Consider the following 13281-nt stretch of genomic DNA (forward strand, 5'->3'; position numbering starts at 1 on the left):
TTTTTCTGTTTGTTTTAAATTACCGCATGGACTTTCCCTAATTCATTTTCCTAGCTACAATGGAAGAGACATAGAAACCCCAAGTCTACTTACTGAAAAAAAATCTAGATTGAATGATTGGTTACCAAACAACATCACTTCTAACAAATTGGGATATTCACTAGAAAGATGCTAGTCATTCTAAGTTGTATTTGCCTATAAATCCAATTTGGCAGATTCTTGCTATTATATTATGGTTACACAGGTTGTTGGATGCAACATCAACTACACAGAAACAGGTCATTTTCTCTTGAAGAACTTACCTAAACCCAAGAGGTGGTCTAAGATATCTCCTCTCAACTGCTTTCTCAAAGGACTGTAACCTCTGGATGGCAAAGTCTACCAAGTCGATATCATATTCTTTGGCTGTTTGACATGAAGCCAGCTCAGGACTCTCTGTAGCCCTATCAGGTATCACCCAACCCTTGATGATAAATAATGAAGACAATCAGCGTGATGTATATCATTTTGTAAAGTAAGGTTATAAAACATAAGATAAACTATACGCTGCTAGTGTTAGAATGCAATCACTCTATTTTGTATCTATCAATGATCAGTTATCAATAAACTGTTGATTGGATTCCTTAAGAGAAAATGGTGATGTCATTCAGAAAGACACCCTGTTTGAATAAAACTGAATGATGATGACGATTCTTTAAACTAAAACAAAATCAAAATTAAACAGGAATGACCAATTACATCAAAACATTATGTCATGAACCAATGTCCCACCACACTGTGTGAATGAATGGTGTGTAGGTTCCTCTTGATAAATGCTTCACTTGAGAACAAAAACTTGAGTTTGATTTTTGTTAACATGGATTTATCATACAGACTTTTTCTTTGAAATAATATGACTTTTATTGACTTTCACATATCATTGTATTATTACCTTGGTTTGCATGAATCCTTGGGTAAGTTTCTCCTCCATAGTTTCAATAGCAATGATCATCTGCTTCTCAATGTTGAAGGCAAGCTCCTCATCCCAACTATGAGAGGGGTCTGGATCTACATAGCCTCCTTCCTTTATGTTGGGATTAGGTGCCATTTTCAGGGCTGTTTCCAAGAAATAGTGCAGAAATATAAAGCAGACAATTACATAAGGGATTTAATGCTTGCCAGTGTTCTTCTTCCGAGTGGGCTAACTTACAATAAAGAGTACCGAGAACCTATACATATGGCCCAAACGCCCTGGCCCTGATGATCATCCTCAATGTTCCTCTGACTGAAAATTATTTTTTGAGCCCTTTGAATTGTTCCTTTTTTGTGCTGTAATATAGAAATATGCCCAATTGGAAAGTGGCTTTGCATTAAAATACTGCAATTTAAGGCCTACAACACTGATACTGGATACAGAAATAATATCATACATGTAGAATGTGTCAATATGCTCTCTATCCAATGAGGCTAAAAAGTGAGATATACTTCCCATATGATTCTAATTACATTTCATTAAAATAATTAGAGTGACTTGCATTTTTATTTTCGAACTGTATTTGACATTACTCTGGATTTTCAATTTCCTTGAAAGCCACCTGTTAATTAAACAAATATGGATCTGGAATAATTTCGGTATATATATTAATTTCAATAAATTCAAAATTTCAATCAATTAAATATAAGTGAATAATACAAATTCAAACTTTCAGCTGTTTGACAAAAAACCTTTATTTTCAAGCTATACCTCAATTCAAAATCTTAATAGGTACAAATTACTTCGAAGAGGGGGTGTACATAAAAGGATACAACTTAACATTTACAATTTTGAATGTAACCTTGTGAACATTGGTTGTCACTGACTTCACATATATGGTTTACTGATTGTACTTTGAAACTTTATAGATTCATTTCTAATTTCTTGTTACTCACTCTTATGAAGTCCTTTAGTGCAGGATTTGTTGCAGAATTCTGTGTATTTTTGAAGGCTCTTCTGCAGGCTTCTTTCTCTGAAACCCCGGGGGTAGAGGTTACGAGTGATCTCGGCCATCTTCTCTGCGTTACTCACATACCACCAACCATGTTGAAGATCTGCAACAAACAGACCAAGCATACTGAATGATTATCTCTTTACATGAATATTCATACTAAAAATTTGACTTCCTGATCAACTATTATGGAAGTGTGGTACACCTCAGCCATTCACGCTAGTTGTAAACAGTGAATGTCAATAATTGGAACGGATGCTAAAAAATTCTCAGGTCTTAATGATCTTACATGTCTGGTGTAAGAACTTTTGTAGTGACTCCGTAAGTGCAAAACCTGGTTGCCTGGGAAAGAGAGACCAAACTCATTCATTTTAACCTGAATGGTCCTCCTTGACTAATTTTTTGCACTATGAGTATCGTATATAAAACAGTAAAAACTGATTTAAAATGTACTAGAAATATAAAAAAAGAGAGAGTAATGGATGGTAATTAAGAATAACAGTACAAATTTTCAGTTAAAACAATGGCCATATTAATATTTCAATTCTAGCAACTGAGGAAAAATTGTGTACTGGATTTACAAACAGAAAAGCGTTCTATGTGCTTGTTAAACAATGTAGGAAAACATACTATTTTTGCAACTTACTCTTTGGGATAGGTTCAATCTTGGCAGCCTCAATCTTAGCAAGAACAGCTTTCATCTGTGCAATGGCCTTGTTCTCCTCCTCTTCTTCTTCTGTCTCTTCAGACTTCTCCTGCTTGAACAGATGTTGAATAAGAGATTGGTCTATGGGCACAGCTTGTTCCTCTGTCCCGTTTTCGTTCATGGTAGGACCCATTGGCTGCATGGGAATGGCAGCCATCTGGGGGAAGGCAGTGTACGTCCCCAGGAAAGAGTTCATCTGGCCCACAGGCATCAAAGGGATTGGCATGTGGTATATATAGGGATTGAAGGCGAATGCGGCTGGAAACGCAGCGGCCGTAGCAGCAGAGACCTGGCTGCCATCAGTAGTTGTCTGTGATGTGGGTGTCTCCACCTGGGAAGTGGAGTCCACAGAGGCAGCGCTTTCTGACTTGGTGATCGAGTTCTCATCACAAGGAAGGCGAGGCAAGATACTAAACCATGTGTTGGATGAGTCTGACACTCCATTGAGTTTGGATCCTGGGAGTTTACTGAGTTGATCAGCTGTGATGAGTTCACCACCATTGTAAGGTTTAATCAGCGGAGACGAAGAATCCGACCTAGGGACCAGTCCCTCAAGGTTCATGAATCCTTGTTTAGGATCTTGGTTCTCCTCAAAAGATTTTCCTTTGGTACTGGATCTCCCGTCCTCTTCAATGTCCTTATCACACTCTCCATTCATCTGGGAATGACTGTTTGCACTTTTTGCAACATCAGCAGCATAGTTATCAACTCCATTAGCAGCAGCATTTACAACATCATTAATGATCTCCTTGACAACTGCTTCACTATCCTCCTCATCTTTATTCCTATTCTTATCATCATTATGGAAGGTGTTTGACATTGACAGATTCTCAGCTTTCTCAATGACATAATTGTTTTCAACTTTCTCTTCTCTGCTCTCTTCTGCAGTTGTTCCATTACAGACATCCATTTTGTCTGGTTGCTCTGCCTGTTTTGAAATTTCATCACTCTTTATAGCACCAGTCTTATCGCTCAAATCCAAAGCCTGCTCAGTGTCTCTCTCCTTCATTCCACTGAAATCTAAGGCTTCTTCAACTGCATTTTCCAACTTCACTTCATGTGACTTTGTTTCCTCTGCTTTCCCTTCTTCAACTTCCATTTTAACTTCAGGATTATTTTCAAGCGTCCTTTCGCTTTCTTGCTTTATTTGCTCTTCAGCTTCTTGTTTTATTGCAGGTTCTGTCGGCACTGTACTGTCTTGGGTTTCGATTTTAATATTTTCTTTGGTATCAACAGGCTCTGTGGCCTCATCACAGTTTGAATTCAAAAGGGCAGCAAATTCGTCAGGTATGGCACTCTCCATTCCTTCAACTAAGACCCCACCAGAGTGAGGAAGCACCCAGTAGCGACGCTTGTAACGGTCCATACCAAAAGACATGGCACGCAGAGAATGTGATGCTTCAAATATCTTGTTTCTGAATTGGCCATGTTGCTGTAATGGAAATGATGATATATCACATAATTTTCAGCCTTCGGTTGTAAAAACTACCAATATCTTATACACAAGAAAAATGATATATTACTACACCCCAATATTTCCTTTAATTCTTTCTCACTTGGATGCTGATTTGTTTATATAAAATATTTGCACATTCATTACTCTCTAGTAAATATATGATTTAAATTCAAATAAAAATATTCAAATGATATACAGTTGCTTAATATTTCTGAAAACAAAATTGTTACTTGACTGTTCCCAATCATCCTAGCCTCTCTCAAACAATGAAGTCCTATCACTTGTCATACCATACCTTTGAAAGTTTCTCAATTTTCTTCTCCATCTGTTCTTTTGTAGGACTCTGTTTTCCATCCTTCTCTTTCTCTTTTTCCTCTACTTCTTCAACTTCCACTGTTTTTTCTTCCTCCTCTTCTCCATCTTCTTTTGATGGTACATGTTCCAGATCTTTCTCTCCTCCATCTTTGCTCTCGTCTTCAAACTTGTACTCGTCTACAGCTTCTGGATCTTCTAGGTTCTTTGGAGGGCGTCCTCGCTTGCGCTTTACAGAGTCGTTGAGTTTGCCAAATTTCTTCTCCTGTTGGATTCTCAGTCTGTGAATATAAAGTGCAAACTTGATATGGATGTCGCATCTCAATATAAAAAAAAAATACAGGGAAAGTCTTAGCGCTCTGGAAATTTCCACAAGCTATAAAATTCAATGCAATTAAGCCCATCACTGAATATGTTCCAATTAATGTTTTGAAGAGTAAAATCTACTTATAACTATAACCAAATTCTTGCTCGCAATAGACACTAATAATAAATCACTTGAACAACTCAGATTGTAGACTGACATAATATCAGTTGTAGTCTGAGGAACATTCCTCCTAAAACTTATTGAGCAACAAAACAACACTTGTAACTTACTTGCGAATCTTTCCCTCGACAACCCACTTGTCCCTTCGTAGATTGGATAGGTTTTCCATGCTGCTGTCAATACAGGCTACTACTCGATCACTACAGACCAGCTGATTGACCAGGTAGCCCAGAATACTGGCCTTGTGGGTGGGATTGAGGGCCAAGAATGGCACTGTCTGGAGCTTGACAGCAAGCTAAAATTAATACCCCAGAAAAAGAATTCAAACTGTTAACATACATGACCACAAAGTAAGAAAAATATCTATGAATGCCTTGATTGCAAAATGTTTGACTTTCATTCTCCGAGGTGCATATCTTGATACATCATAGAAAATAACTTTCTAGCTTATCAACAAACAATGAAGTCAACCTTTCTATATATTCAATGCCATCCAAACAAAACAAAAAAAATTATATTTTATGTAAAAACAACTTTTTAAGGATTTTGTTTTTTTATGGCTTAATGAATATGAATCAAAATGTACATTTTTCTTTAAATGTTGATTTAGATAATCATGTGATTAAATGTTGACCTTTGACCTTCTCATCACACTCACCTCATCAGTTGGGCCTTTCATAGCCTTGAGGTAGCAGCTGAGTACTTCAGATAGGTTCTCCTGAGTTACATCAATCTCTAATAAACGTTGTCCACCGGCTGTCATTGCCTGTAGTATGTCAAAAACAATTCAAATTGGCAATGATGAACATCTTTACTTGGACATTTTAATGAAATACTGCCCAATACAACCAATCACAGAAATCACACAAATATTTGCATTAGTGTGATATACAGACCTGCCAACCTCTGGGAATGAAAAACTGTATTCTGTGATTAAACAAGTGGAATGCCTCTGGCCGTCTCACCTGCATCACGCGATTCAATATAGCAGCAGTGCTGATTTTGAAAACTACTATAACTCGCACAAGATGTTCAGTGATACTTGGTTACTCTTATTTCCACGTTTTATGAACTAGACCAATACACTTATAGAGATATGATGGCAATTCAACAAATACCCCCAACGTGGCCAAAGTTCTTTGACCTTACATGACCTTTGACCTTGATCATGTGACCTGAAACTCGCACAGGATGTTCAGTGATACTTGATTACTATTATGTCCAAGTTTTATGAACTAGACCAACACACTTTCAAATTTATGGCTGTAATTCAACAAATACCCCAATTTGGCCAAAGTTCATTGACCCTAAATGACCTTTGACCTTGATCATATGACCTGAAACTTGCACAGGATGTTCAGTAATACTTGATTACTATTATGTCCAAGTTTCATGAATCAGATCCATAAACTTTCAAAGTTATGATGGTAATTCAACAGATACCCCCAATTCGGCCAAAGTTCATTGACCCTAAATGACCTTTGACCTTGGTCATGTGATGTGAAACTCTTGCAGGATGTTCAGTGATACTTGATTGACCTTATGTATAAGTTTCATGAACTAGGTCCATATATTTTCTAAGTTATGATGACATTTCAAAAACTTAACCTTAGGTTAAGATTTTGATGTTGATTCCCCCAACATGGTCTAAGTTCATTGACCCTAAATGACCTTTGACCTTGGTCATGTGACATGAAACTCAGGCAGGATGTTCAGTAATACTTGAATAACCTTATGGCCAAGTTTCATGAACTAGGTCCATATACTTTCTAAGTTATGCTGTCATTTCAAAAACTTAACCTCAGGTTAAGATTTGGTGTTGACGTCGCCGTCGCCGCCGCCGTCGGAAAAGCGGCGCCTATAGTCTCACTCTGCTATGCAGGTGAGACAAAAAACTGTATTTTTCCCATAAAAAAGGGTATTTCATAATAAAATGCTTGGCGAACTCGCTCATCGCAGCGCTCAAGCTGCATGCAAGCTAAAATGCGCACTGCTCTTGCAGATGAAAAAAAAAACATTAAAACATGTGTATATCTTCACCCTGGTTTGAACAAAATGATTGAAAAAAAAAAAACAAGATACCTGAAATTACATTGATCTAATAAGCATATTTGTGCACGTTTTATGAAATATAGAGATTATTTTTCTATAGAGACATATCTCTATAGAGACATATAGAGATTATTTTTCTCAATAAATTACGATTTAGTTAAAAAAAAATTAAAGAAAAAAAGATTTTTCAAAGAAAAAACGTACTGCCGTATTTTGGTTGCAAAAACGTACTAAATACTGCTAAAACGTATTGGTTGGCAGGTCTGGATATAGCAATGACCAAGCACAAGCCTTGTTCCATGCACATATTGTTCAACGTATCTACTACAAACTTAAATAGAATTAACATATGAGAATTTCAATTGATAACAAACTGTTTGGGCAACTAGGCCCTCATCTCTTGACCGAGCAAGGAAGATTGAGATCCCATTTTATTATTTCTTCAAACTTCAACTCTTAATCATAAACCCAGAACCTAACCTCAATATATTCAGTATTAAAAGATATAAGGACCTACATAGTATACATTATCATAAATTCTCTATCAAATACATCTTTCACAAATTGTAATACTTATATTATAATTCATTCTCATGCCTATCGTTCAGTTACTTTTTCAATTCTAGTAATTCAATAAAGGTTGTGTTCTAATGCCATAGTTCAATGAATAATTGTGTAAAAAAATACAATCAACTTCTGACAAACAATCAGCACTATCCAAAGAGTCAGTGAAAGACTTAATGCCCACAGAAACAAGATTTAATCTTCTTACATCTGGTGTTTTATCATCATCTGGTAGACCTGGGTCTTCCATTGCACTGTTGACAAGTCTCATCGCCAAGGTAACAAGGACAGGAACATGTTCTTCTTCACTTAGCAGACTGGCCTGGAGAACAGACATGGTCGGGATGTCATCATCATCATCTAAGGAAGAAAAAGATAATAAGAATGGAAGTGGGTTTAAAATAGAGGCCTCAAGAAAATTCAATTAATGTTATATTTTTATTTTTCATGCATAAATGGCTGTCATATATGGGGTTCAGCTGAACAATATGAAAAGTGGGGGGGGTTTTAAAGTGTTTTTTTCTTGGTGAAAAACAAGTTTTGAGAATTAAATTAAGTTGCTGGAATTATGACTATGGTAGTTAAATAAATCATAGCCATGATGTTGTTTGAAGAATGGACAGTGTCGGAGCTGGCATGCATCATTTTGAGTAGAAGTGCAAGAAACAAGCTTCACTCATTTGATGTTAGAATTTGGAAATAATATTTTTTTAATAGAATTCATTGGTGTTGATCCCTGGTAAAAATTTAGGTCCATGAAGTTACATTTTTTCCCATCAGGACTTCATATCTATGATTTGATATAAGTGAACATTATGATGGAATCTCCTTTGTGAGGAAGTGTGAATATATTTGAATTGCCCTTATACAGGAAAGAAGTACAGATATTCAAAAGCAAGATTTCAATGCAATCAGATTTTTCTATGAAATGAAACATATTAGAAATAATATACATTGGCATAAAGACCATCTACGTTTAATATTCAATGACTTTAAGAGTTTTGGATCTTGCTGAACTTGCAATATATCTAATTATGGAAAAACTGCCAACGTGGATTGGAACACAGATGAGAGAAACATATTAAAGGTTTGAGAATCAAACTACTTGTGTGCTGGTGTAAGATATTATACCACTGAAGAAGTTAGCTTACCTAATCCTAGTGCATCGCCAAAGGTGTGTAGAAACTCAATGACCATGAGACAATCAGCAAAGGCAGCTCCAGAGATAGTAACACCCTTCACACGTTCTAGCTCAGGCAATGCCTACACAATGACACAAAACAAAACAAAATCATACTGAAATTATTGGTGATCCATTTCAACATGAATTGTCGGTAAAAATGACTGCAAAAACTGTTCCAGCCAAGGCAACACTAAAACACAAGCAGAAAGAAAGAGAAAATTTCTCCACTTTCATATCCAATTAATATTCTAATTTTTGGAATTGTAGGACTTATGATTCATTTAATATTCACTGACATAAAATAAAAAAAGATTGACAGCAGGGCACGACAAACCCGCTTGCCCGGGGCAAGTGATAATGACATGCGGGCAAGCATTTTTCAAAGTCAATTGCCCGATCGGGCAAGTGGTTGTTTTGGAAATAAAATATCAGTAGACCATCTAAATTTCAATATCTTTCGGATAATCACAACTATCTCTCATATTATGCCAAACCAGTAAAAAAAAACAGTGGAAACTGATGTAAAATCAGCGCCAATTACAGATAATTTATCGCCAAGTACCTCGTTCGAAAAACCGTGCCATCGCATCTTACGTTCTATGTGTGCAATGACTGCGCATGCGCTACTATCTTGTGCGTTTTGCCGATGCAAACCAAAAAAAAAACCACCAAAAGTGGCTAAAATTTTACATTTTGCAAAAATCCATGAAATGGCCATCTATTTTCCATATTACCTTGAAATTGTTTTGATTTACTTAAAAAATACCGAAAAAATGAAGATTATTCAGCTCTTTCTTGACTCTGATTTATGATGATGCTTACACTCAGTAAATGTTTTTTGTTATTGTAGTCTCACATGTAGACTTTCATGCTGCATGGAAAAAAAACATGAAAGTCTACATGTGGGACTACAATAAAAAAATATTGACAGAGTGTAACATCATAAAATGATGAAGAAAAGACCAAGAGAGAGGTGAATATTCTTAATTTTCTTGATAGTTTCCAACTAATTAAAACAAAAATTCAATGAAATATGGAAAATAAATGACCATTTCATGGATTTAAAGATGTAAAATGTGAAATTTTAGCCACTCCACTTTTTTTTTTGGATGATTAAAAAAAAAAAAATTTAAACATCATAAAACGATCTTTTTCAGAGTCAATAAAGAGCTGAATATTTTTCATTGGCTTTCTTCATGGTTTCCAACTAAACCAAAACAATTCTAAGGAAATATGGCAAACAGATAAACATTCCATGGATTTAAAGATGCAAAATATGAAATTTTAGCAACTTTTGGTTTTTTTTTTTTAAACCTTAAACGCCCATTTATAAAGAGCGAAAAGATTTTTCAAATTAAACGTAATGACTCGATCAGGCCTACGTTGCTGAGTAAACTTTTAAATGTGTGTTCTTTTACTATACATGATTCTCAATTGCTGTTATTTTGTATGACCTTTAAAAATAATAGTTGCCGTCATAATAAAATTATAAAACCAATTGGGCAAGCAAATTTTTTCATCACTTGCCCGACAGGGCAAGTGACGAAAAAAAATTTTGTAGAGGCCTGGACAGTATTCATTTTGTCATATAATGACAAACAGTATTGGGCTTGAAAATATAGGTGCACACCTAACTATACACTTGCATTTACTTTGTAATTGCTTAATTTGGTAGAATACATAATTTGAAATTATTCATTTCTTTATGTCTATGGAATGCTAATAATATATTTTTTTTCTTACAGGAGCTTCAGGAACAAGCTTCATATCTTCCACTGGTTTCTTAATTTCTCTGGCCATATCTCTCTCTAATATCCTTTGTTGCATTCTTCTCTCTCTTCGGTTGTACTTCTCTGTCTTCTTTGCCTGCTTTTCTCGCTCTTTCTCCTGAGGATTACAACACATAAGATACTAACGTAGCAGTTTGGATTTATGAAGAAGTTGGGCAAGAATATGCATATTTGCTTTCTGAATTTATATTGGTAGAACCATCTATTAACTATTTTTTAAAAGGTACATTGGTATCTAAAAGTCAAGCCACATGTCAACTTCTTTTTTGAAGCTTCCTAAGTGTCTACTTGTAGAGCAAAGATACATGCAAACAGATAGTCAGATACCTTTCATCTTACACATGTAGTCCTGGAGGTAGGGAAATAGATCACAGATGTGGACTAAAAGACAGGTGGTCATGTATGTAAATACTTGCCTATTCAGCTATAAACTGACAAACTAATCAACATATAGTTGGATAGTTACAATAAAACATAGTATGAGATTTAAAAGGAACTTATTAACTTATCTACAGTAAGACAAAAAAGACAAGTAGGCAGGTAAGAAAAATACACATGTAGATACAGATGGATGGGAGTTTCATTGATGATAGATTGAAAGACAAATACTGATTTAATTGAACTGAATTTATTAGCATCTACATCGCAGAAATTTGTTTTCCGTTGGATATCATTTTTAATTTTAACAAACAAAAATATATGTAAAGTGACATTTGAAAGAAAGACAGGTAGTCGGACTAATAAAGTGACTGATTACCTCTGCCTTCTTTCGAGCCTCAAGTGCTCTCACAAGGAGCATGTGTTGCTTTCTTCTCTCTCGTTCCTGGATGAAAAATGGGAATATTAATCATGTTCAAAAGAAAATCTCACAGACAATTCAATTTGATTAGAATTAATCTAGTTTTGTGAGATGCATGGAAAAGTTGAAGGAAAATCAAGCAGAAAAGGGTTAGGCATGTTTAGTGATTGCAAGCTGGTTGTGTTTATTATTGACGTTATAACACAGACAAATAATATCGCCAATAACTACAAGAGGATGTCACTATTATGGTGCAAAGGTATTAAAATCGCAAAAACATGCAAAAATTACAATGAAATGGTGAAAAAAAAAAAAATACACTAACTTGAAGACAAAGGATGATTTTTTTTTATATAAATGACAATTCACTTACATCACAAGAAAGGATTAACATACCAAGGAGTATGAAAATAAGTTGAATGCAATATTAATTTTTATGGACATGAAAATGTAATGGAAATGCATGTGTATCATATTTAACTGTTCATTCTATTTCTACATGTATCGCTGACTGATATTGAAGTACATGTATATTTGAAGTCTAAACCAAACAATGTATTGTTATAATATTTTACAATCATATTCATGAAGGCCACTTGTAAGGAAGAGAGAAATTGTGTAAATTAATAGAAATAGGAATAAGACCATTGAAAATTTAATGAAAAAAATGATGAAAAACAATCTTTTCTGGAAAGATGAAAATACTCAAGGACTAGAGATGGAGAGATGAATGAATGTTACCATTATATAAAACCATGGCAATGGACAAAAATAATGACTTAAACCAGATCACATGAATACAAAACCTCAATGATTAAATAAACTTAGTATCAAGTAAACCTGATAAAATATCCCTTGATTTTTTTTGGGGGGTCAAACAGAGGCCAAATAAACAGATGGCCAAAGGGGATATGTAATACTAGTAATAAAGCATTGGGAAACTGACTGTCAATCCTATAGTGAACCAAAACAACAATCCAGATCCTGAATGAATCTCTCCCTACTCCTTCCTATTACAAAAAAACAAAAAAAAAAACATGCAAACTAAGCAAACTGCCTTTTTTAAGCGAGCTGTTAGGACCAACTCATTTTGACTATTACTAATCCAATTCCTTTTCATCTGATTCAATTATCTATTTAAAAAAAATACTCTGCATGAGAAGTGAAATTCTTATAGTGATACAATCCACCCAATCAAAAATGGACTCTTGACTGCATGCAGTCATATTCTAGCTGTTGCTAGATCAGGGGCCCGTTTCATACAGAGTTAAAATTGTTGTAACTTTGCCATTATGGCAACTAACCATGGTAACCTTGATTTTGATTGGCTGATGAGCCCCATTGCCATGATAGTTGCCATAACGGCAAAGTTACCACAGTTGTAACTCTTAAATATCAAACGGGCCCCAGAAATATATTTCACAACTAACTTCTAACCTTTGTGACCTCTGACCTGCCCATAATTATTTTGAATCGGAGGCTCATTAAATTCTACATTCACACATTTGCGTATTTGGCTTGCGAATGCAGATGTATGCAGACATCCCAAATATATCCCATTAAAATGTGCTTACTATTAGTAAAATGCTCATCGCTTGCTACTTTGAGCTTTTTTAACTATAATAATAATACGCAAGGTATTAAAATGGCCTCTTCCTTGAGCTCATGTTCATTTTCATGATTGCAGTTATTGTTGCATCAAACCTCAAACACCAATCACAGCTGCAAGATCTGTTTGAATTGCTGCATGTTTCACTGCAAAACCAGCTTGAATGCTTGGTGCATTCTAGGAGTGATATATCCTAAATATGCGGGTGAAGACGATAGTTGGGTGCATGCATGCATTTTCTAATGGGATACATCATGTTTGGTAAGATTTAGGGAAATCTAGTATAACAGGTAGATTCATTCAATTATATCAGGACAAAGGTAATGTGACTGCTACCTGTAAAATAAAATATAAAACAA

At 35.2% G+C, this 13281-nt stretch overlaps 1 protein-coding gene across 1 annotated transcript in view; it reads right to left on the reverse strand.

Annotated features, from left to right (window-relative positions):
* The window catches only part of LOC129257156 (bromodomain adjacent to zinc finger domain protein 2B-like), a 54218-nt gene that overhangs the window by 8361 nt on the left and 32576 nt on the right, over positions 1 to 13281 (reverse strand). The window contains exons 15-25 of the mRNA XM_054895417.2: positions 11272 to 11337; positions 10468 to 10611; positions 8693 to 8804; positions 7750 to 7901; positions 5584 to 5691; positions 5036 to 5220; positions 4422 to 4719; positions 2611 to 4102; positions 1909 to 2067; positions 932 to 1095; positions 303 to 463 (exon numbers count right to left, since the gene is read on the reverse strand). Of these exons, the coding sequence (XP_054751392.2) occupies positions 303 to 463; positions 932 to 1095; positions 1909 to 2067; positions 2611 to 4102; positions 4422 to 4719; positions 5036 to 5220; positions 5584 to 5691; positions 7750 to 7901; positions 8693 to 8804; positions 10468 to 10611; positions 11272 to 11337 (3041 nt within the window). The remainder of the gene's footprint in view (positions 1 to 302; positions 464 to 931; positions 1096 to 1908; positions 2068 to 2610; positions 4103 to 4421; positions 4720 to 5035; positions 5221 to 5583; positions 5692 to 7749; positions 7902 to 8692; positions 8805 to 10467; positions 10612 to 11271; positions 11338 to 13281) is intronic.

Source organism: Lytechinus pictus, chromosome 3 (assembly GCF_037042905.1).
Source record: "Lytechinus pictus isolate F3 Inbred chromosome 3, Lp3.0, whole genome shotgun sequence".
Classification (NCBI taxonomy): Eukaryota; Metazoa; Echinodermata; class Echinoidea; order Temnopleuroida; family Toxopneustidae; genus Lytechinus; species Lytechinus pictus.